This window comes from Cervus elaphus, chromosome 4 (genome assembly GCF_910594005.1).
Source record: "Cervus elaphus chromosome 4, mCerEla1.1, whole genome shotgun sequence".
Classification (NCBI taxonomy): Eukaryota; Metazoa; Chordata; class Mammalia; order Artiodactyla; family Cervidae; genus Cervus; species Cervus elaphus.
In genome coordinates, this window is record NC_057818.1 from 12,142,282 (window position 1) to 12,166,803 (window position 24,522).

The window sequence follows — 24,522 nt, forward strand, 5'->3', positions numbered from 1 at the left end:
GCCAAAGTATGGGAAACAGGAAAAGAGGGCGGCCTTGGTGGGAGCCAGTCACAGAATGGGCTGAGTGGAAGTGAGGGGTTTTTGCCACAGGTTTGCAGCACAAAAAAAGTCTCAATCAGAAGAGAGAGAAGGACCTGGGACTTCCCTGATGGTCCAGGGAGATTCCCTGCTTCCAATGAGAAGGGTGAGGGTTCGATCCCTGGTCGGGGAACTAATATCCCCCATGCTGCACAGTGGCCAAAAATTTAGTAAGAGAAAAGAAGGAGGAGAGGGAGGATCCATGTGGGGCCTGATATGGTCCTAGGCCATTCCAGGTCTGGGGTGAGCTTGCCCCTCAGTGGGGCCATGACTAAAACGGGGAAGGGTGTCTAGAAATTTGCACGTTCTTTTAAAAAATCATTATTTGCAAATGCTGCGCCTTGGAACAGAAGCTGCCCCGAGGATCTTCGTGGGACCCCAATTGGAAAACCACAGATTTAGCCCAGCCCTTGAAACTGACAGAGAGGGATGGGGCTAAAGTCACAGTGGCTTTTCTGAGGGGCAGGACTTTTCCTTGTGTGACTGGCCATTGTGCTGTGCTGTGCTTAGTCACTCAGTCATGTCCGACTCTTTGTGACCCCACGGACTATAGCCCGCCAGGCTCCTCTGTCCATGGGATTCTCCAGGCAAGAATACTGGAGTGGGTTACCATGTCCTCCTCCAGGGGATCTTCCCAACCCAGGGATCGAACCCAAGTCTCCTGCATTGTAGGCAGATTCTTTATTGTCTGAGCCATCAGGGAAGCCCAAGAATACTGGAGTGGGTAGCCTATCCCTTCTCCAGGGGATCTTTCTGACCCAGAAATCAAACCGGGGTCTCCTGCATTGCAGGGAGATTCTTTACCAGCTGAGCTACCAGGGAAGCCCTGACTGGCCACTCTGCTACCATGCAGAGTGCCTATTTGGTGAAATGTCATCTTGGGAAGGACTAGGGGGGTGCCCTGATGATTCTTGGGGGGCTAGAGGAATGGGGAGACATGTATGCCCATCAGCTGAGATGGCACTCGGAGCAGTCAAAGGGAGTGAGGGCTCCCCACGAGGTCAAGGCCAGCTTGAAGCTAGATGCTGGTGTAGATGGCCCCCTGCCCAAGCCACCTGTGGTTAAACTGACCCTGGCATTGTGGTCAGGGGGAAGTGTATGCCCAGTACATAGTAGGCCTGCACTAAACACTAGTGAAATAAAGGTTGGTTGTCCCCATCGATGAAACGCTTACACATGAACTATATTAGATCCAGAGGTCCACAACCTCCTCTCCATCATCCATTTGCAACCTTGTGCTCTTTCTTAGCAGATTTACAGCCCATGGCATGTAGCAGTGCACAGCGGAGCCACTGGTGGGAGGTCACTGGCCTCACCCAGGTGTGCTCAGCTGGGAAACAAAAGATGAGACTCCAGGACCTGGCACCACCTGTACAATTAATGACGTGGAGGAGGTAGGTGCTTGTAGCTTGCCCAAACTGCTCAATTGTTCCCTGTTCCAAACTGGTCCTCCAGCGGCCCATCCCATCATCTTCATCCACACTGCAGTCCATTCACATTGCCCCTTCCTCCAGCATATGTCTCATCTGCATCTACTGAAATGTCCAAGTCCTCTACACAGCATCTCATTCCGGCCCACCTTTCCAGCTTTGTCTTCCAAAACAACCCTTTGCATCCACCCTCTCCTGTGTCTCTGTGAAGCCCTCCATGAGCCGACTGCCCAGAACTCACTGCTTCTTCCCCTCTGCTCAGGATGCACTGCTCTCTCCAGTGACTTGGTCCAACCTCTGCCTCCTATGCTGGATGCAAAGGGCCAGGCATGTTACTGAATGAACCCTAACCCTAAGTGAATGAATTCGTTTAAATATCGGCCAAAGAAGGTCTTATTCTCTGGCATCAAGGGATCTGGGGAGCAGGAGGGGGGGTGTGGATCCTAAGGCTGCCTTCATTTCTATGCTGCGTCTCTGGCAATTTTGCTGAGAGTGGAAAGCTGAGGTCCCCAAAGGACTAAAGGAACCAGCAGCAGGAATGGTTCTCTCAAGGGACAGTTGGGTGCTCTGAGTTAGCCTCTGTCAAGGCCAAGGACTGGATGATTGGAGAAGGTCCCACCAAGAGCCCAGGAGGGCTTGCTGTGCCGGCAAGTGGCGCTTCTGCCCAGGTCCCAGGCAGGTCAGGAGGGATGGTGGGCCCCCAGTCCCCAGCGTGGGATTTAACACAGATGCAGTTCTGCCTTCTTGGCTAAGGGCTTCCAGAGCTGGGCAGGGGCAGCTGCATTAGGAAAATGCCATGGGTGGTGTGAGCAACGGGAGGGTACACTGACCCAGGCTGGAACCCCCGATAGGGCTGGGCAGAGAGATCTGATCAGAGGGGTTTGCAGTGACTGACCCCTCCAGTTCCTGGCGGTGGGTTGGTCCAGGAAAGAGGGTCTTAGGGGAGGAATGGAATTCTGTAGGTTCAGTTCTGTGGGCGTCTGGAACCCAGCCTGGGATGTTGAAGACTCTGCTGGGAAGGAAGGGAGATAGAGCTAACCCAGCGAAATTGGATGTGCTCAGCGAGGGGCAGGGAGAGAGGAAATGGCAAGTGACATGGATAAGGCCGGCCCGGACCACTGTGCCCGGGAGGGTCAAGAATCACCCGACCAAACATCCTTGGCCTCAAGCCCCTCCCAGCTTTGGGAATGCGCCCCCAAGCTCTACAAACACACTCCTGGAGGATCCAGGCGCTGGTGTTCTCCAGCTCATGTCAGCCGAGGGCCATGCGCTGAAGGTCTAGCATCTTCGGGGGAGGATTTTGAGTTAAATGTATGCGATGGGCAAGGCAGGGCCCTCCAGGCTCAGGTCACTGACGTCCTTCAGGAGTTCGTGTTCGCCGGCCGTGGCTGCGTTCTGCAGGCGGCGGAGGCGGGCCTGCAGCTCCTCCTGCTCCTTCTTGAGCTCCAGGTAGGAGTGCGAGAAGGTGTGGAAGATGGACGTGGCTGGGAAGGCCATGATGAGGATGCCGCTCAGGATGCTGCTGAGGGCCACCATCTGGCCCGGCACGCTGCTGGGTACCATGTCTCCGTAGCCCACCGTTGTCATGGAGATGACGGCCCACCAATAGGAGGCCGGGATGCTAGTGAACTCCAGGACCTGCCCAGACTCATTCTCAGCCACGTAGACCAGAGGGGAGAAGAGGGTGATGGCCACGCACAGGAAGAGGAGAAGCAGGCCGAACTCTCGCGTGCAGCGGCGCACCGTGAGGCCCAGCGTCTGCAGCCCCAGCGAGTGGCGCGCCAGGCGCATCACGTAGAGGATGCGGAGGGCCCGCAGCACGCGCAGTGCCAGCCCCACCTTCTCCAGGTACGAGCTCCCGCCCGGCCGCTCCCCATCCTCCTGGGGCTCGTCGGACACCGCGAGGGACACGTAGTAAGGGAAGATGGCCAGGATGTCTATGATGTTCAGGGGCCCTTGGAAGAACTGGCACTTGTTCTGGGCCTGGACAAACCGGAGGCAGAACTCGAGGGAAAACCAGGCCACGCAGACGGTCTCCACGATGAAAATGTAGTAGCATTTCTGTGAGCACTCCCCCTGGAGAGGTGAGGAAACGCAGGGTACAGAGACGAAGCACCAGAAATGGCAAGAGAACCATGCTGAAAAGCAATTCTAAAGCTTTGTACCGATATTGAGACTGATTTCATATATACAGATTACATATGTACAGTCTCTACTAAAAATGCTATGCTAACTCTATACTAAATATATTCTCTCTATATTTCATATATTAAATATACTGTTAATATATGAATATGTACTACCACATATTAATATTTAGTAATAATAATGTATTAATATTTAGAATACATGTTATATATGTCATCACATATTGATATACTATATGTGTGCTAAGTCACTTCAGTCATGTCTGACTCTTAGGGACCCTATGGACTATAGCCAACCAGGCTCCTCTGTCCATGGGATTCTCCAGGCAAGAGTACTGGAGTGGGGTGCCATGCCCTCCTCCAGGGATCTTCCTGACCCAGGGATTGAACTCGTGTCTCCTGCGGCTCCTGAATTGCAGGCAGATTCTTTACTACTGAGCCAACTGGGAAGCCCGTTATACTATATATTAAACATTTAAATATATATTCTCTATATATTCTTTGTATAGTATATAGTCTCTATATTCTATCTATCCATCTATCATTAATCTATAACTCTATATCAGTGGAGGTCTGTTTTAGACTCTTAGTCATCCGCCAAAACTCCCTTTTTATTGTAGTTCTCAAGTTGCAGCTGGGTGCATGGCCAGTCATCTAGATCAGAAACCACCTGATCTAGCCTCCCCTGCAGCTGCTGCTACTGCTGCTAAGTCGCTTCAGTCGTGTCCAACTCTGTGCGACCCCATAGACATCAGCCCACCAGGCTCCCTCGCCCCTGGGACTCTCTAGGCAAGAGTACTGGAGTGGGGTGCCATTGCCTTCTCCACCCCTGCAGCTAAGTGTGGCCAAATGACCAAGCCCCTACCGACAGAATGTAAACAGAGGTGATGCGCCACACCTCCAGCTCCAGGACTTTAGTGGTGGGCGTGAGTTCTTGCACTCTTTCTCCCCTTCCTGTGAGCTGGGACCACCCAGCCGGCCCTGAAACCCAGCTTAGAACCAGCAGACTGAACCAATGCCCCAGGAAGGGTGAGCATCACCGTGGGAAAAACCTGGGTCTCAGAATGAGAGCCGCCTACTCACCTTGGTCCCTCTTTGGGTGGGAGAGAAACCAGCGTCTATTGTGTTGAAGGGCCTCCCTGGTGGCTCAGATGGTAAAGAATCTGCCTGCAATGCGGGATACCTGGGTTCGATCCCTGGGTTGGGAAGATCCTCTGAAGGAAGGCCTGGAAACCTACTCCAGTATTCTTGCCTGGAGAATCCCCATGGACAGAGGAGCCTGGAGGGCTACAGTCCATGGGGTCGCACAGAGTCAGACACGACTGAGCGACTAAGCATGTTGTGCTGAAAACCGTCCTGTCGTGGAGCCTCTTGGTTACAGCAGCCAACTTCTCCTTTACCAACACAAGCAGTTCTGCGTACCAGGCGCTGATCTGGTACTGTCACTTAAGCCCCACAGCGGTGCCATGAGCAGGCTTCACTGACAGTCCAAGAAATGGTTCTGAGCACTGAACTAACTTGCCTGAGCCCACATTCGGAGGAGATGGTCTCCTGGAGACTACAGACTATTTTGTAACTTCTGTGCCCACAATCCCTCATTCATTCATCCAACAAAACACATGGAGGGTGGGCTTCTCTGGTGGCTTAGTGGTGAACAATCCACCTGCCAATGCAGAGGATGTGGGTTTGATCCCTGGTCTTGGAAGATCCCACATGCTGTGGAGCAACAAAGCCCATTCGCCACAACTGCTGAGCCGGTGCCCTAGACCCTGTGCTCCACAATAAGAGAAGCCACTGCAATGAGAAGCCTGTGCACTGCAACTATGAATAGAGAGTAGCCCCTACTCGCTACAGCTAGAGAAAAGCCCGTGTAGCAATGAAGACCCAGCGCAGCAACAAATAAATAAAATTACTTAAAAAAAAAACCCACATGGAGGGCTCACCTTGCGCCAGGTCCCATGCTAGACTTTGGAGGTAAAGGACCAGAGAAGTAGCTGTGGTTTCTGGGGGCTCAGAGGCTGGGGGTGGGTGGGTGGGGAGGGCAGAGAGGATGCCACCATTCCTAGTACAGCCCTGTGATGCAGATTGCAACTATTTCCTTCCCGAGAGATCCCAGCCAGGTGGGGCATCTGAGGCTTCCTCCCTGTGTCATTCACACCCCTGCCCCTGCCCCCAGCAGAGACTTCCGCTAGCCCTTCTGCCACTCAAAGTGTGTCCTGGGACCAAAACCATGAGCCTCCCCTGGGACCTGCAGAATCTGCATTTTAACAACAATTTATGCACACAATAAGGTTGGAGAAGTTCTGTTTCTAGTGTAGTGGTTCTCAGCCTTGACTGTGCATGTTAGAATCACCTGGGGGCTTTGAAAAATCCTGATGTCCAGACTGGGACATCTAGGTTTGAGTCTGAGTAGTAGAATTTTCCAGAAGCCCCATCAATGATTCTAATGTGAAGCCAGAGTTGAGAACCTGACTCTAAATGTTACGACTCTATGTATATCATCTATATCTCCCTCTTGGTTTGCATCTACCTCTGCATCATCTCCATCTCTATGTCTAGATCTCTAGCATCTGTATCTATGATGGATGAGGGAAAGAATGATTGAAGCCAGTTGATTGAGTGAATAGCAACACATTGGCAACTGCAGTTTTCTTTGGATTAAAAACCTCTGAGGTGGAAAAAGGAATTATTTCCAGTGCCTGGGCTCACTGCTGCTGCTACTGCTGCTAAATCGCTTCAGTCATGTCTGACTCTGTGTGACCGCATTGACAGCAGCCCACCAGGCTCCCCCGTCCCTGGGATTCTCCAGGCAAGAACACTGGAGTGGGTTGCCATTTCCTTCTCACAGGAATGCTAAATTGAAATATTCTTTTTGTCTGACCTTTGGAGGGAGAAAGGGGCTGGACTGTCCCGATCTCTATTCACCAGTCCTGAGTGGGGCAGCTCTCTCCCCTGCCCTCTCTGATCCAAGAGGTAGGAGTTGGTGGGGGTGCAGTTGAGGGCATGGAGTCCAGAGTGTCTGTGACTCAGGTTCACTTCCACCTACTTAGGCAAATCCTTCATCCCCCCTGGACTGTTGTTCCTCTGCCGTGGGAGAGCTGGGACCAATGGGAATAATGCAGGAGAAGTAGTGAGCAGGCTGCTACTGCTGCAGGTGCACAAAATATTGCAGCTACCTGTGCGGGACAACCCACTGGTCCAGACATAGTCTGCCCGCTCAGTTGAAGGGTAACTATATCTTTTCCTATCCTGAATTCTACAGGAAGTGGAGGAAATTCTCCAGAACACAAGAGGTCTTTGCCATGACTGCCTGGGGTTTGCTTCGGGGTTCTGCAAAGTTCAGGAGTTTTGGATCCCGATTCCCCAGTCCTGCTACGAACTTGCTCTATGACCTTTCGATGGTCACTGCCCCTTCCTGTGCTTCACCTTCTGATGAAGAGGGTGGGACAGAAGCCGCATTTCTCAAAGCCAATTCATAACCCCTGCGTCAGAATCCCCCAGAGTGCTTGTTACAAATGTGGGTTCTGGGGTCCCCATCACAAAATCAAAGCCCGGGAGGGTGGCCCAGGAATCTGCACTTTGGCAAGACCTCCTGTTGACCCAGAGGTACCTGGAAGTTTTTCAGACTCCGGGCCAGATTCTCTCTATAAGGCCCCTTTCATCGCTGACATTCGGGGAGTTTTCCCTTTGGGGTAAGAGCCTCAGTGGCCTGGGAATAATCTCCCCAGACCAGTGACCCTGTAGCTCAGGAAGGTGACTCCTGGGAAGCAGAGATGGCTCTGTGGGTCCTCCTCCCTCTGCCTCTGGTGCCGGCTTTTGGATATTCCAGGCATGAACCACCCACCTCCCAGCACTGCAGCAAGTGCTGTGCGGAGTCACCCCTGCATTGCTGCTCAGCTCTGCATCCTAAACCAACCTCCCAGCACTGGTCCTCAGAGAAATGCCCTACGAGCAGCCGGCGCTGGGGTGGTGGGGATTTACGGGGCTCAAGCTGAGAAAATGATTCCCAGCCCAGTCAATATCTGAGGAAAACTAGTAACAGAAGGAAAGGAGGAAGTCACCTTCTCTGAGGAGGTTTTCGGTTGTATTCTGCAGGTAGGATGGACCACTCATCCTGGTTTGCCCAGAACTTTCCAGACTGAGCAACAGAAAGTCCCAGGTCACCAGAAAGTCCCCCCTCAGCCCTGGGCAAACTGGGGTGCTTGGTCACCTTCATGGGGGCACTTGTTCCTGGTGGGAATGAGGGGTGCTCTGATTCCCTCCCGTGATGAACAGAAACATGAGCAGCCCTGGGAAGGCTGGAAGGGTGAAGGGTATGACGAATGTCATAGGCAGATGTGGGGTGATGTTTCCATCTGGGTGAAGTCCAAGAGCAGGAAAGCTCACGGGAGGTGGACAGAATCACGGAAACACCAGCCGCCTCTGGATGGGATAGGGAAGACTACAAAGGAGCCTGAAAGAGCATCCTGGGGTGATAGGAATATTCCATACCAACCAGGGCTGTGGGTGACACGGTGTGCCCCATTTGTTACATCGGACAGCTAAGACTTGTGCATTTCAATGTATGTAAATTTCTCCCATAAAACTGTAAAATAACAATAAAACAAATGATCATGATGCTAAATGATTGGAGGTGGGAGGGGCTGGAGAGAGAGAACCCGAGTGGCAGGCTCTCGACAGTCTGGAAGGCTGAGTCATGGGTAGTAATTAGGGGTTTGTTAGATTATCCTATTTACTCTGCAAATGCCCCAAATTTTCCATCATGAAAAGATTTTTTTTAAAAAATCAGAGTTGGAAATCAAAAGCACAATGAGATACCACTCCACCCTCACCAGGACGGCTGTGATTATAAGGACAAAAAATAAGTGTCAGGGGATTAATAGGTACAAACTACTAGGTATAAAATAAATAAAATACAAGGATGTGATATACAGTGCAAAGAATACAGCCGGTATTTTATAACAATATCTTTAAATTGAGTATAAGGGACAAAAATGTCGAATCACTCTGTCATACCCCTAGAACTAATGTACTACAGTAAAGCAGTAATACTTGGATAAAAACAAACAAGTTTTGTTGAGGCTGTGGAGAAATTAGAACCACCCCCCCCAACCCAAACGTTGCTGGCGGGAATATAAAGTGGTATAGCTGTTGTGGAAAACAGGTGGGTGGTCCCTTGAGAACTTAAACATACATTTGCTGTATGACTAAGCAATTTTGCTGCTAAGTGTATACTTCAAGGAACTGAAAATCCACATGCACACAAAAAACTTGTACATGAAGATTTGGAGCAGTGTGATTGATGACAACCCAAAAGTGGAAAGAAACTAGATGCTCAACAACAGTGGAATGAATAAACAAAATATGGTCTGTCCATATGATGGAGTACTATTCAGCCACAGAAATGAAGCTCTGACACGTGCTACAAAGCTGATGAACCTTGATAACCTTATGCTCAATGAAAGAAACCAACATAACAGACCATATATTGTATTATTTTGTATCTATAAAGTGTCATTGGAAGGACTGATGCTGAAACTGAAGCTCCAATACTTTGGTCACCTCGTGTGAAGAACTGACTCATTGGAAAAGACCCTGATTCTGGGAAAGATTGACGGCAGGAGGAGAAGGGGTTGACAGAGGATGAGATGGCTGGATGGCATTACTGACTCGATGGACATGAGTTTGAGCAAGCTCTGGGAGTTGGTGACGGACAGGGAAGCCTGGCATGCTGCAGTCCTTGGGGTCACAAAGAGTTGGACACGACTGAGTGACTGAACTGAATAAGGTGCCCAAAAAAGGCAAATTCATGAAGATAGAAAATACATTCACAGTCACCTGGGGCTGGTGGATAGCAGGGGGCGGGGGGAGATGGGGAGTAGCCAGAAGTATGTGCAAGGTTGCTTTTTAGGGTGATAAAAATGTTCTGGAATTAGTGGGGATGGTTGCACAACTGCATACTAAAAAATCACTGATCTGTGCACCTTAAAAGGATGAACATTAGATGGTACATTATATCACAATAAAAAAGAAACCCGAGTTTGAGTGACCGCATCAGTTCGGGCAAGGTGGAGCAGCTGGCCCACAGTCTTGCCCCGTCCTCCCCCAAAGCTCTGGAGCAGAGCCGCTCTGAAGGGCTCTGGGGTCAGGGGGCGGACCGGGCTTTCTGAGGGACCATCTGGACAGGCTGTCCGGCAGACGGCTGCAGGTACAGCCAGGGCCAGTTCTAGAAGTTCCATCTGGGGGGGACTCGGGGCCAGAGTCTTGACCTTGGAGCCTCCCTTGCACCCTTTGTGTCTCTCACAGCAACCCCTGCCAGCTCCCCTTTGGGAACGCAGCCAGTCTGACCCTTTCAGCTCAGTGCTGGCCTCACGGCTCCATTCAGCATTTCCACCTCCCTCCCTTTCCTTCCTCCTGGCCATGAATTCCATCATCTGTGCCTCTGGTCCTAGTCTCGGGGTGCTGGCGGTGCTGACTCATGCCTTGCCCCGAGAGCCAAGTCTCTCTCGGCCACCCTCCTCTCCTTTGGGCCTCTTCCATGGTCCTCTCCCTCCCCACCTTGAACCCAAACCCTGAGAGCTCTGAGGACGGTGTGGAGCAAGCAGGGGCGGGTTAGGAATTGAACCCCCCAGACACCAGGGGAGCGTGGTGAGGCGGAAGGGACAGCATGAAGTATGTGTACTCAGCAGAAGGGGGGGCCCCGTCCAGGAAATGGGGATTGGTGCTGTTGGCTGGGATATTAGGGAGACTCAGCTGGGGGCGAGGAACACCCTAACTCCCCAAGCCAAGTTAAGAAGACTTTTCTAAAGCCATCGCCAAACGTCACTGAACACAGAGAAGCCACAGAGAGCGGGCAGTACTATGCGGAGCTGGTTCAGGGTCCAAGAAAGGACCACGGAGGAGGAGATGCTGGCTCCAGCCGGAGGCTTTTTAACCAAGGTGGGGGAGGGGTGACTGCGTGACTGCAGCCCAAAAGGTGAGTTGCAACCACAGTAGGAGAGAATTCTTCCATCAGGGGACCTCAGGGGATCCACCTGATCTTTAAAAATCTCTATGCCTTCCTTCCCAGTCCCCGTGAGACTGGGGGCACAGCACAGGCCAGGAGGGGGTGGGAGACGCAGAGTCCGGCGGTCCTGCCCTCAGCCCCCTGCTGGCTCCGCCCCCAGCCGGTTCGCTTTGCAGGGCGGCTATCCAGAGTGTGTCCCTTCTCAAGGTCCCCGAAGTCCCAAGCATGCCTCTGGGCGGAAGTGGAAGCTAAAATGAGGGCAGGGGGTGGGATGGGGGGGGTTGATGTGAGAGCACATGCCTGTGCTTATCCCCTGAGGTCCTGAGAGCCGGGAGAGAGCTTGAGGAGCACAGCAGATGCGCACGTGGTAGGGGCATGAGCGAGTCCCCGAGGTGGGGGAGAGCAGCCAGCGCTGCCTCTGTGCCCACACAGGAGAACTAGACCATAGTCCTAGGGCTCTGTCTGAGCAGGGGTGCCACTATCCTCATTTGCAGGTGAGGAGATAGAGGCACAGAGACAGAGGGACTTGTCCAAGGGCAGAGCCAGGTCGCAGCAAGGAGGGAGGAAGGGGTCAGGATAAATGAACAAGAGTTCAGCTGTAGCTGCCCAGTGACCCCCAGCTTCCTCCAGAGGGAGGACAAGGCGATCTGACCAGCAGAGACGCTGGGCAGGGGCTACTCGTACAGGGCACTAGGGCTGAATGGCAGGGTTGACGACCGTGGCAGAGGACTCAGGCAGAGGGAAGCAAAGAATCTGAGGAACTATCATTGGACAGATGGACAAACACACTGTGACATTTACAGACAGTGGAATATTATGCAGCCCTTAAAAGGAGTGTAGTACTGACATAGGCTACAACACAGATGAACCTTGAACACATTATATGGAGTGAATGAAGCCAGAAACAAAAGGGCCACATATTGTATGATTCCATTATAAGAAGTGTCTAGAACAGCAAAATCCACGGAGATGGAAAGCAGCCTGGTGGTTGCCAGTGGCTGTGGGTGGAGGTGGGGAGCGGCTGCCTGAATGGCCCAGGTTTTTCTCTTAGAAATATACTGGAACTTAAAAGGAATTAAAATATATATATATTGGAATTTGATAGAGGTGTTGGCTACACAGCATTATGAATTTTGCTAAATGCCACTGAATTGTTCACTTTAAGATGGTTAATTTTACGTTATGTGAACTTTAAAAATGGAGCTGGGATGTTCAGAATACAAGCTCCAGGAAAGTGAGGAATTTGTCTGATCTGCAGCATCTAGACGAGTGGATTTAGTTGGCACTCAGTGACTATTGATGAATTAATAAAAGGATAAATGTGATGACTTCCTGTTAAGTAGCACCTGATAAGTGAATAATGATGATGACTAATATTTTTGAGCCCTTCTTATGAGTTGGTATTGTTCCAATCATGTTACACAAATATTAATCTTTTAATTCTCACCATAATCCCCTGAGGAAAGGGCTAACAGCATCCCCATTTTACAGATAAGAAAACTGAGGCTCAATCCATGGCTGATTCATATCAATGTATGACAAAACCCACTGGAAAAAAATAAATAAATAAATAAATAAAATAAAATAAAAAAAAACAAAAAAAATAAAGTAAACCTCAAGAAAAAAAAAAAAGAAAGAAAACTGAGGCTCAAAAAGGTAAGTGAGTTTCTGGAGATCACTGAGCTCATGAGGGATGAAACCAAGATTCAAACCCAGGAGGGTTAGAAGAAGGTTCTGTCATGAGGGGTCAGGTTTTGGAGCCAGGCGGAGGTGAGCTCAAATCCTGACTGTGCCACTTTCTTACTTCGGGCTTAGGAAAGTGACAAAACTTCCCTGAGCCTCAGTTTCCTTACCTGCAAAATGGTCGTAGCTACAGCATCCATTTCCTAAAACTGTTACAAGGATTAAGTCCATCCTGTCCAATGCCAGCATCCTGAAGGGCACTTAATAAGCATCAGTTCTCTCATTCCTTTGGGGCTGAGCTCCACCAGGGAACCCAGAGAAGTCCAAATGCTTCCGGAGGGGCTTTAGGTACTTGGCTTGGTCATTCCTGTCCATCTACTTCCTCCCTCTTCCATTTTAATTTGCAATCTTGGGCACAGACCTTGCTCCTCAACTGCCAAGTTTACTTAAGGGATATTGCTGTAAGAAGCTAGAAGAAAAAGGGAAGGAAAGTGCTTTCTTTGCGTGAGTGCTGATTCTCCATCCCAGGGTGACACCTTCTCTATGTTTGATGGATGAGTTCTGTGGGTCATGTCCCCTTGGGACAACGACTCGGGCCCCCACACCTCCTGGGCACTGTCTGTCCCCAGAAGCAACTGCCCAGCTTTGCAGCCGGGGCTGAATCGCTGCTTTCAGACTGATGTCCCAGCAGCCAAACACGAAATACCAGGCATGTGTGGCCGAGAAAGAACATCATCTTTTTATGTAAATATAAGGGCATGGTTTGAAAGAACAAAGCCCGCCTGGTCCTCAGCCTCCAGGCTCTCTGAATTACCATCAGAACAGGGACATAGACACACTTTTTTGTTTTTGTTTTTGAGGGCAGGGCCTCACGGCCCCTCTCTAGGCAGAGCACCCAGGGGCGGCTTCCCAGGTGCACGGAGCTTGCGACTGGACTGGGGACACCACCTCTCTCACTCCCCGCTAGAAACGGCTTCTACAGGATTCTCACTCACCTCTAATTGAATTTTCCAGGTCCCTGTCACACCAATCTGGGTTCATACCCTGGGTAATTTTAAAAGCATTAGGCTTTGTAAAGAGCTTGTCTCTCTGCACAGTCTAAATCCTGGCTCCCTGAAAATCCCTAAGAGGAACAGGCTTGTGAAAAATCCAGGGGTCCTTCTTCAGCAACTAGGATCCAGGGCACCCTTGGAGCACAGGAGACTGAGGCTCCTTACTTTGTCCTAATCTTTTGACTGCAGTGTCCACACATAAATATTTCAGTGAACAAGCAAATTCTTAAATCACATAATTTTGTGCTAAAGAATGAAAAAAAAAAAAAAAGGTCCACGATTAGAGCTACAGTTCTCTCTATGGGGAAAAAAGCTGTCTGAAAGTCAAAACATTTTGGTTGGTTTGCTTTATGACAAAACATGTATAGATTGGGCAAGATATTTTAATATCTTATTCAACAAATATTTATTGAGAGCCTACTTGGTGTGAAGCACTGACTGGTTCTCCATCTAAGTCTTCTCTATATGGAAACTTCTCTGATCATCCCTGAAATACATGTTTAAGGGATGAGAACTTAGGTCACCTGACACTGGCTATAAACCATCCACAGCCTGCATAACCTTATGTATATGTTTAAATGATCGGCTCGCTCTCTCTGCTGTAATGTAAGCTCCATGAGTCAGATGATGGGGAGCCATGGAGGATTATAGAGCAACCTTTTAACTTAGGAAACAGTCCAATTCTCAGTTTGAAGAATAACCTCTCCAATAACCTTCCCAATAAAATGCTAGGTCTTTAACTCACGTTTCAGACCATCTGACCCCTTGGGGTATGTGATGGGGGTCGGGGGGAGGGTTATCTCACAGCTTCCTGGAAAGACAGGACCTGCTAAGTCACTTCAGTCGTGTCCAACTCTCTGTGACCCCATGGACTGTAGCCCACCAGGCTCCTCTGTCCGTGGGATTCTCCAGGTGAGCATACTGGAGTGGGTAGCCATGCCCTCCTCCAGGCAATCTTCCCAATCCAGGGATTGAACCCACATCTCTCATAGTTCCTGCGGTGGCAGACAGTACCTTACCACTCAGTTCTTTATCAGTGAGCTACCAGGGAGGGCAGGAGTGGGCAAGCAGATGTTTCTGCTCCGGCCTCCTGGGGCAGGGACACTTCTGGATCGACCCTTCCATGAGTTCCCTGGAAGGAGGGCCAGGGCCTGACTGGGAGGGTCAGGAACGAGGGCTGAGGCTCTCTTCTGTCATCAGCATCTTCGCTAGATTACTCCCAAGAAGCTAAGTGCCCTGAGCCTCAGTTTACAGAGCTGAGATGCCCATGAGAAAGTTGGCTAAGGAGGTAAGGAATCTGGACCTGGTCGAGAACTCAGCACAGAATAGCTGCTCAGTTAACACACGAGGGGAGCACTGAGCGCGTGAGCCTTCACAGTGACGTCAGGTGTCTCATGGAGGAGGAAACTGAGGCTCAGAGAGGTTGGCGTGAATCACTCAGCTCACAGAGCTAGGAGAGGCAGGGCTGGGTGAGCTCAGTCCATTAAGACCACAATGTCCAGCGTTTGCTCTCAGAGGCGGGGGCCCCTCCTGACTTTCATGGGTCCCCTTCATGTGTTTCTTTCTCAGAAACCAAAAAATGTATAAAATATCTTTTACAACTGCCTTGGTCTGAAACTGAACACAATCCACACGGGATCATATTCATTTCTGGCCTTCTTGTCTGAAAAGACATGAAAACGTTCTCGTGGGCCCCCAGTCCCACGGCCCCGGGCACCCGCGCCTGACGGAGCGATGGACCACTCACCTTGTCCTCCTCCGCCCTCAGGTCGGGCATGGTGCTGACGCACAGGCTGACCGCCGTGGTGGCCACGAAGAGGATGGACAGACAAGCGAAGACCTTCCCGGGGAGCCCAGACTGCGGGTTCTCCACCGTCTCGCGCAGCCGGCTCCTGAAGAGCCCCCAGCGGGACGCGTGCACGGCGGGCCGCCCGGCCTCCCGCTGCCGCTGCAGGGCCTCCTCGCGGCGCAGCTCGGCCAGCTCGGCCCGCTTCCGCAGCAGCGTCCGTAGGCAGCACTTCTCCAGGCTGGCTTCTGCGATGCCCCAGTAGGTCAGCTCCTCCTGAAAGGACAGCACGCACATCTCCCGCAGGAGGACCAGCTTGCCGGCCGCCAGGAAGCTCACAATCACCCCGAAAGCGCTGGGGCTCCGGTCGAAGAAGAACTCCTGGTTGTCCTCGTCGTAGTCGTCGCAGAGCTGCGCGATCTCCTCGTGGCTCCGGCAGAAGCGGAGTTTGCTCAGGCGGCTCAGCGGGAACTCGTCCAGCGTGCTCCACGGAAGCAGGTACCGCCGGCCCCCCACGTTGACCAGCATCTCCTTCTTCAGGTCCGCCGTCCGGGAGGCGTCCAGCGCGCCCACCTTCCGGGCCCTGCGGTAGTAAATGCCCTTGATGGACGGCGGCTCCACGGGGCCCGACAAGAAGGGACTCAAGGGGCTGCAGGGGCGGAAGGGATGGTGTCCGGCATGCAGGCCCCTGTCTCGGGAAGGCATGGATATTGCGGAAGTCGTCCTGGAGCCCGAAGGACAAGAGCAAGAGAAGGGAGGAACCATCAGTCTCAGGGCAGAGTCCTAGACCACATCGCCTCATGTCTGCTTTCCCTCACCTGCACCCTTTATCCTTTTAATCTTTCATCCAACACAGATTTACTGAGTACCTACTACGCACCTGGGATCTATCAGTGAATGAAAGGACATGATGACATCCCTTCTCTGATGGAGCATTTATTTATATCTCAGAAGAATCTCCCTGGAACAGGCATTAGGTGGACTGGGACTCGGGAAGTGCGGTCCCGAGCTGGACAAGTCAGAGCTGTGTCACTTCCAGACTGTGTGATCTTGGGCCTGTAGCTTAACCTCTCTGATCTCAGCATCCTTATGCCAATGACAAGACTCCTCCCAACCTTGCAAAGTACAGTTATTGAAAATAGAGCTTAAGAGTGTAAAAGTTTCTCAAGTTCATTGCTGGGTTGTAATCCCTTACAGACTGCCACCCCAGCTGGGTTTCTCAGCCTCGTTGAATCCTTTGCTTCACTTGCTCAGCTGGGGCAGTTTGGGTGCCCACCTCACTGGGTACAGTGAGGGTTACATGCAATAATACATGTGAAAAAAAAAATACATGTGAGGTGTATATTAAGCACCCTTCTAGACGATTCTGACATGCCAGGCACTGATCCACATGCCCCTCCTATGTTAAGTCATCTCAACAACCCCCTGAGGTAGACATTAATATCTCCATTTTACAGATGATGAAACTGAGGCCCAGAAAAGTTAAGTAACGAGGAACTGTGCTTGGCACAGCATCTTCCAGGAGAAGCTCCACAACCTTTGCCTCAGTCCTCTTTCTTGCTTTCCCACTTAGAGGACTTTGCTATCAATGACAGTGCTCCTCTGTGTTCATGGACTACTTGTCTCAGCCACCTTGCTGTGTGACCTTGCATCAGTTACTCCCCCTCTCTGGGCTTTGGTCTTGTCATCTGTGAAATGAAGGCGCCTCTAATGCTCTATCCGTTTCAGACCTATTTGGGATGCTTGACTTAGAGGAAGGGTTTCAGGTTTAGCCCATGCATTAAAGAAAGTCATCGCCACAATATTTCTCATCCTCTGCCTCCCACAACTGTTTTCTGTGCTATTCATTCTAGCCAGAGCTGCTTCCGAAGCACCTATAACCTTACATTCCAAGATGCACTCCAATCAAGAGGAAAACTCAGAGACTGAATGGAAATAAAAGTTGTCTCAGTTTCAGAGCCAGTGGATTCCAGCAGGCAGCGAAGAGTTGAATCACAGCCTATGCATTTCACACTTGCTCAGCACACAATGGTCTGTTATTCTGCGTGTATTACTTCATTTACAATGTACGGCCAGAAAATGATGAGCAGCCTGCAGAGAAAAGAGTATTTTGAAATCAAGAGAGCCTTCCCAAGCGTTCTTGTTTTTCTAGTGAAAAAGCCAGACCCAGAGAGCTGAAGTGACTCGTCCAAGGTCACACGGTGAGTCCCAGTGCAACCAGGGACTCTGTCTCCCAGTAGGGTCTCTTTCTAGAACCCCCCAAACTTTCCTTTCTTCATTCATTGCACAAACCTAACTTTGTAACCCACTGCCCCCCAGGAAGAGCCGGCACACAAACCTCCTTCCAGAGCGTGGGAAAGGTATTCACTCAAAACAGCGCTTTGGAAGGGATGTTTAAGAGCATCCTGTATACCCCCCACCCCCGCAGCAAATACTAACTTCGTCCCCTGAAGTTTAACTCACCCTCCTGTCTCAGGGAGCCCAATTCCAGCTGTCTTTCTGCCGGGCAAGGCAAGAGGAGCCCATGTCTCGATGCCCAGGGAAGAGATGGGTTTGTGTTGAAGATGAAGGGGAAGAAAAGAAAAATCCCAAACACAGCAGTTTCTGGCTGAGTTAGTTTTCAACCTTTCTTCCCTCGCCTCCTTCAGAAACCAGAAGTCCATTCATTCTGCATTTCTCTCTCCAGCAGCTGCAGAAAAGCCCAAGAGGAGTGGGGTGGGTTGTTGTTGTTGTTTTTTGAAAGGACCTAGAAGCCCCTTTCCCGGCTAGAGGTGAGGGTCTGAGGGGTTCGTAGTGGGAGGGAGCCAGGCCAGCTGTCCTGCTTCAGCGGCAGGCTCTGTACTGAGTCCCACGGGGACAGCCAGTGTGGTCCTGCAAGAGAAGGGGGGGGGGGCGGGAATGGGAAGGGCTTAGAAATAATCTCTCCATCAGCCAGGCAGCAGGCAGGAACAGCAGCCGCTGCTCTGCCAACCGCCTGGAAGGCAAGGAGAGCTGTCCTCCCTCCCCTCCAAGGAGGAACAGAACTCGGAAGGAGTGGAGGGCAACCTGGGGCTGGGGCATCTGCCTTTATCTGTCCCCGGCATCCTGAGGCTCCTGGGGATGTGTTGATGATGGGGAGGAGCTCAGGGAGAGGCTGCAAGAGGAACTTTTTCTGCTTTTAACCAGCCCAGACCTCGGACAGGTTCTGAGAAACCCAGCATCTGAGCACTGGGTGGGAGTCCTGGAGGCTGCGTGATGGGTCAGGGCCGGGCGTGAGCTCGGAGTCACACATACCTGGCTCCCTGGCTCCCGTGTGAGTGGCTGGGTGACCTTGGGCAGGCGAGAGTCAGTTTCCTTATCTGTAAAAAAATATGTGAAGGAGAGGGGGTTTGGGGAGAATCTGGCCAGAAGGCACATGGCAGGTTCCTTCTGTAGGTTTGGCTGCACACTCAGGGGAAAGAGGAAGAGGCTCAGTTCTAGGGCCTGTGTCCTGGTTTCAACTCTGCGCTACCTTGCTGTGTGTCCTTGGTCGGTGACTTCACCTCTCTGGGCCTCAGTTTTCTCACTGGTCAAATGAGGACAGTCGAAATGGTGACGGCTAAAATTGCAACAGCATTTTCTCATGTAGGCGGTCAGTGTACACCGGCTCGTCTTAATTTTCTTAAGAGGTTCTGAGGCCCGGTCTCTTGGCTTCCAGAGGGGAGTTGTTATTATCGGTTCCATTCTGCAGATGACGCCCGGAGGTGCAAGGACGAGGCTTGCTCAAGGTCACTTGCTGGCTGGAATGTGCACTGAACAGAGACTTTGAGTTCTGTGCAAGGATCTGGGAGTGAGGAAGTCCAAGCTGGAGCCTTCCGAAGCTACCTGGAGGGGGTGGCAGGGGCAGAATGGGGACTCCGGGGGCTCTCTGTGGTCCGGGCAGTGGAGGAATCCATGCAGGAGCAGAGGAGCTGATGAGATGGAGGCAGGGTAGCAGTTTTCAAATGGTATTGCCCAAAATCCAAGGGTTCTACACAAAAGACTGGAATTGGGGGAGTGACGAAGGGCAGGGCGGGGGCGAGACCCTGCCTCACCATGGCAACTTCAGTTGGATCGGTTTCCCACAGTGAGTCTGTGTAACCCAAATCAATACTCTGGCCCCACCAGGCCCAGTCCCCACACTCGGCCCAATCCGAGACCCCAGGGTGCCCTTCAGTGACGGAGATGCCCCTCCCCTTCCCCTGACCCTCTCCACCCCGGTTCTCTCAGACCCCACGGCTGCTCCAGCGCCTCTGTTAGACCAGACTCCAAAACCATCTTCCCAGCTTCTGCTGGCTTTTGCCCCTCCTCTTTCTCTGTCTCCCCACCTCCCCCAGCTCATTACTACTCATCTTGATTTAACATCTCTGCCCAAATCTCCCCCAACCTGTTCCCCTACCTCTCAGTTCTCTTTGGATCTGAAGTGCATGCGTTCCAGTCAAGAATTTACCACTTCTGGGACCTTCCTGGTGGTCCAGTGGTTAAGAGCCTCTGCTTTCAAAGCAGGGGGTGTGGATTCAATCCATGGTCAGTGAACTAAGATCCCACATGCTGTGTGGTGTGGCCAAATTTTTTTTTTAGTTAAGAAAAAGAATTTACCACTTCCCTGCTGGGTGACCTTCAGCAAGTTTCTTAACCTCTCTGTGCCTCTATTCCCTCACCTGTGAAATAAAGATGACAGCACCTACTTATTGGTTTGTTATGAGTATTGGACAAGTCCGTTTATGTTTACAAGGCAGAGCACGAAGAAGAAGAGTGTCTGGGACCAAGCAAGTCCATTTAAGTGCTTGCTGTTATTATGATTATTACCTTAACAGGTCACCTGCGAGAGACCCCAAAAGGGCGGAAAGAGCCTGAGCTCTCCAGGCCGGCCAGTGGCAGGCCAGCGCTCTTGCCACAGCCCCAGTGCTGTCTCAGCACTGTCTTTTTGTCCAGGCCATCGGGCCTTTGACTTTAGCCTGGTGTCCTGGCCCGGGGCATGCCCCGAGTTTTTCCACAGGACTTGGTAAAGTCCTGATCCCCATTTAACTTAATGCCACTGCCTTCCTGCCCACAGTATTCCCTCCTGTTGTGCATACTTGACCTCAGCTACCCAGGGAGTGTAGCCCAGCCCCCGTTCCATCCCTTTCCAACCTCCAGGGAATCTTGGATACAGGACAGCCTATGCCTGCCCATCCTTGCTGTCTTCTGAACGACTGCCACCTGTCATATTTTTGTGATGAAGGGATGGCCTGTGACCACGCCTGAGTCTCCTAGGGCTGCTGGAAGGAAACACACAGATGTAGTAGCTTAAAAGAATGCAACTGTGTTGTCATGTAGCTCTGGAGGCCAGAAGTGCCAAATGGATGTTAGGGGCTAACATCAATGCGTTGTCAGAGCTATGTTCCTGCTGGAGTTTCTAGCGGAGAGTCTGTTTCCGGTCCTGGGGGCAACCCACATTCCTTGGCTGGTGGCTGCATTACTCTGACCTCTGCTTCTGTCCCCCTTCCCTAAGCCCCCTGCTTCCCTCTTATAAGGACCCTCATGATTACCTCGAGCCTGCTGGATAATCCAGGATAATCTTTGGATTTTAAGATCCTTAACTCAATCGTATCTACAGAGTTCTTGCCACGTCTGTAACATATTTGCAGGTCCCAGGGATTAAGATGTAGATATCTTTAAGCCCAGTGAGACCCATTTTGGACTTTTGACCTCCAGCACCGTGACATAATAAATGTGTGCCGTTTCAAGCTGCCAATTTTGTGGCATTTATTACAGGAACAACAGCAAACTAATACAAACCCTAACTCGGGGAGGGGCAGGCAGGTAACAAACCAGGCATCAGAGATACTTATAATTTGTTGAGGAAAACGTCCTTTCTTGTCCACACAGCCAGGCCTGCCAGTACCTGCTTCCAGAAGTTAAGATCCATCCATCCATGTAACATACGCTTACCGAGATCTACTCTGCCACAGTGGTTGCTCACTTGCTGTGTGATTTTGGGCAAATTGTTTTCCCTCTCTGTGCCTCGGGAAAAATTGGGTAATGATAGTCCTTACCTCACAGTGTGATTATGAGGTGTGAATGAGTAAATGCATGGGAAGTGCTGACTTCAGAGCCTGGCATATGGTAAGTGCTCAATGAGAAATTATTATTTTCATCATCTCCGTTATCTGTAATTACAGGAGCTCAAGTCTCCTGATAACAGAGCATGAGAAGAGCAGATCCCAGGATGTTGAGAGTGAGCAGAGGAGGCAAATAAATGGTGGTGGGCTGTTAAATGATAATAACTGACTTTCTGGTGGGGGTGGGCAGAAATGCTGGTTGGTAGCATTTGCCTATTACTGTGGTGTCAATACTCCTGTCACGGGACCTCATGCTGAGAACAGAACATCTTGGCTCTTCTAAGCCTGTGCCACTTTGCCCTGTGCATCATAGTTTACCAGGTGGCCAGGGACTCGCTCCCCAAGCAGGACCCCCCGGTAAGCCTTGATGGGCAGGTGGTGAGTTCATGATGCAAGAGAGTAGACAGGCAGGTGGGAATAAAAAATGATGGGATTCTCTACCTTGCCGAGGGCTACAGACGTTTCCCTGACCTGGGGGAGCCATTGGCGATGAAAGGCGCGGTTCTCCACACTGGAATGTTTTAGCATCACTCTGGTGAGGTTGTAAAAACTCCAGTGACTGGGCCACGTCAGTGAAATCAGAACTTACAGGTTTATGCACGTTTTTCAGAGCCCACAGTAGCTCACTCAGATGCTTCTGGAGGCAGTGTAAACTGACCCTTTCGTGTCTTTTGTTTCATTTTGGTTTTGACTGGCTTGCTGGATATTAGCTCCCCGACCAGGGATGGAACTCATACTGCCCGTCAGTGAAAGGGTGGAGTCCTGACCACTGGATCACCAGGGAATTCTCCTCATATGACCCTTTCAAAAGGCAAGTTGGGACTATTAACCAAAATAAGAAATTTGAATGCCCTCTTGCCCCCAGTCATATGTCTAAGAATTTATTCTGCAGATATACTTGCACATGTCTGCAAAGACAGTATAATCACAGCATAGTCTGTGATTGCAGCAGACTGGAAATGACTGAAATATTCCTCATTAGGGTGTTGGTTAATAAATGGTGGTCATAAAGGCAAGAAAAAACTCCATCTGTTAGAAAGAAGCAGAATCTATACATACTGACATGGAAGGGCCAGCAAGACGGGTAAAGTGCAGGGTGCAGAACAGATCATTCTCAAAGCACTAGTTTGAAGTAGACAAGAGGTGTTTGTATGTGTGTGTGTAGAATAGAAAATGGGTAAAACTTAGAAATTGGGGTTGCCTCTGGGACAGATTGAGAGCAGGAGAGAAGGGGGCGACAGAGGATGAGATGACTGGATGGCATCACCGACTCAATGGACGTGAGTTTGAGCAAACTCAGGGAGACAGTGAAGGACAGGGGAGCCTGGCATGCTGCAGTCCATGGGGTGGCACAGAGTCAGACATGACTGAGTGACTCAACAACTGAGGAGGGAACCCCAGGGTTTGGGGAAGGAGTGAAATAGAGGGGAAATTTCCTTTTCTCTATATCATTTTGTACTGTTTGATTTTTGAAAACCATGGATGTATATTGATTCAAAAAAACTTCTTCTTAAATTAAAGTAATAGGCATCTTGGTGCCAGCGGGAGGAGGAGCCATCTGGGGAGAGATCATTTATCAGCAGCCCCAACCCCCACCACTGGAGTGACCGGATCAAGGTCTTTATGCCCCTGGGGCCATTCAGCATGACCTCATTGGGGAAACTGAGGCAGCCAAGTAATCTTTATTAAGGACTTGAAGTAAAAGCACACTCAGATCATTTCCCACGTTCTGAGAGTCCCAAGGTCAAGGTGCCTCCAGAAGCCAAGAGGGACGGCATGAGGCAGGTTGGGTGAGGACTGGGGGGGAACCAAAACACCAGTCACAGACGTGGAATGCAGGTCCCATATTGTGGAATCTTTGCACTTTGAAGGGAGAGCTGTAACCCTGATTTTTATGCTAACTCTCTCATGTTCTGAATGTTGCCAACTCATGAGAAATTTATACAGTGCCAGCATATCAGATATGTGCATATCTGCTGACCCGGCAATTCCGCTCCTAGGTGTATGCCCATGAGGGCCGTGCACATATGCTCCCCAGAAGGCATGGGTTAGGAGGCTTGTCAGAGCGCTGCTGTAACAGCGGCAAATTGCAACCCGCACTAACAGGAGAGTGCGTAAACAAACCACGTGTGTTCCCACAGTGAAATACCACAGGGCAACAAGGATGCACACACCACAACCATCTGCAACAACACGGAAGAGTCTCACAGCCATTATGTTGAGTGAATGGAGCCAGACACAAATGAGCAGATACAGTGAGAATCAAAAGCAAGCAAGACTAACCCACAGTAATAAGTCTGGAAAATGATTGCCTTTGGGGGTACATAGCAGGTTCTGGGGGCTGATCACAGTGCGTTAAACCCATGCAAGTAATGTGTGTACTTTAGTATGTATGTTGTGTTTAATTTTTAGAAGTGTTTTAAAAAAAAAAAAAATACCACAAAGGGCCAAATAAGACATGTCAGTGGGCTGGATTCAACCCTGGGCTCCCAGTTAGGACCAGACTGTCACAGCAAATGGCTTTGGAGCGGCCAGGTTTTCAAAGCCACTCTAGCCACAGAACCTGTTTTTTGTAAGTCACCCCTGAAGCCTGCAGTTACACCCAGGTCTGTCTCTTCTTCAACCAGCCTCCCTCCCATCCTCATGGAATTCTGAGGAAAACTAGAGAAAACTCAGCAGGGAAGGCTTACCTTTTCCCTTCTACCTTCCTTTTCTGGAAGGAAGAAGAAGATTGGACCAGTGACAGCTGCTTCAGCTTTCTGTTTAAAAAGATGGCTCAAGATGTAATTATCCCCAGTGAAAGATGCAAGCTCTTCTGGAAATGAGTCTGTCCTCAGGCAGTTTGCTGAAGTTGTGGGGACAGTTTCTGCTACAAAGGAAGCGTGTGCCATTGCTTCTGAATGCCAGGCAGCTGAGTCCTTTCACTTGGAGGAGAAATTGCTGCCCCTCCCCCACCAAGCAGACAAGATATTTTATATATTTTGATTGGGAGATTACAGAACAGAACACCTGCTGGGGTCTCAGCTCCCTCCACCCTCCAGGTGCTTCTAACTTCTTATTAAAGTGATCAGGTCAGCTGTTGTGTAGACTGTTTGCTTCTCTTTCTAGATTTACCACATGGTTGCCAAGTGTCCCTCTCCTCCCACTCTTTCTGGAAATTAGGTCTAAAGGATTGGTAACACTTGGGTGAAATAGTTTGGGCAAAAATGCTTCGTAAGTGGGGACCTGGGAGCTTCAGA

The 24,522-nt window shown here is 50.7% G+C and overlaps 1 protein-coding gene across 2 annotated transcripts; it reads right to left on the reverse strand.

Annotated features, from left to right (window-relative positions):
• Positions 1-956: 956 nt before the first annotated feature.
• KCNG4 (potassium voltage-gated channel modifier subfamily G member 4) lies at positions 957-24,063 on the reverse strand. Of its 2 annotated transcripts, XM_043897466.1 has the most exons (6): positions 23,974-24,063; positions 18,456-18,520; positions 17,646-18,053; positions 17,069-17,273; positions 15,144-15,906; positions 957-3,584 (listed from the first exon to the last, which is right to left on the reverse strand). In XM_043897466.1, coding segments are annotated over exons 4-6 (1,536 nt in total). In that variant the 5' UTR covers positions 17,071-17,273; positions 17,646-18,053; positions 18,456-18,520; positions 23,974-24,063; the 3' UTR covers positions 957-2,813. The 2 variants fall into 2 exon arrangements, with proteins under 2 accessions (XP_043753401.1, XP_043753396.1); XM_043897461.1 differs by lacking the exons at positions 17,069-17,273; positions 17,646-18,053; positions 18,456-18,520; positions 23,974-24,063 and having other exon boundaries at positions 15,144-16,545.
• Positions 24,064-24,522: the final 459 nt, after the last annotated feature.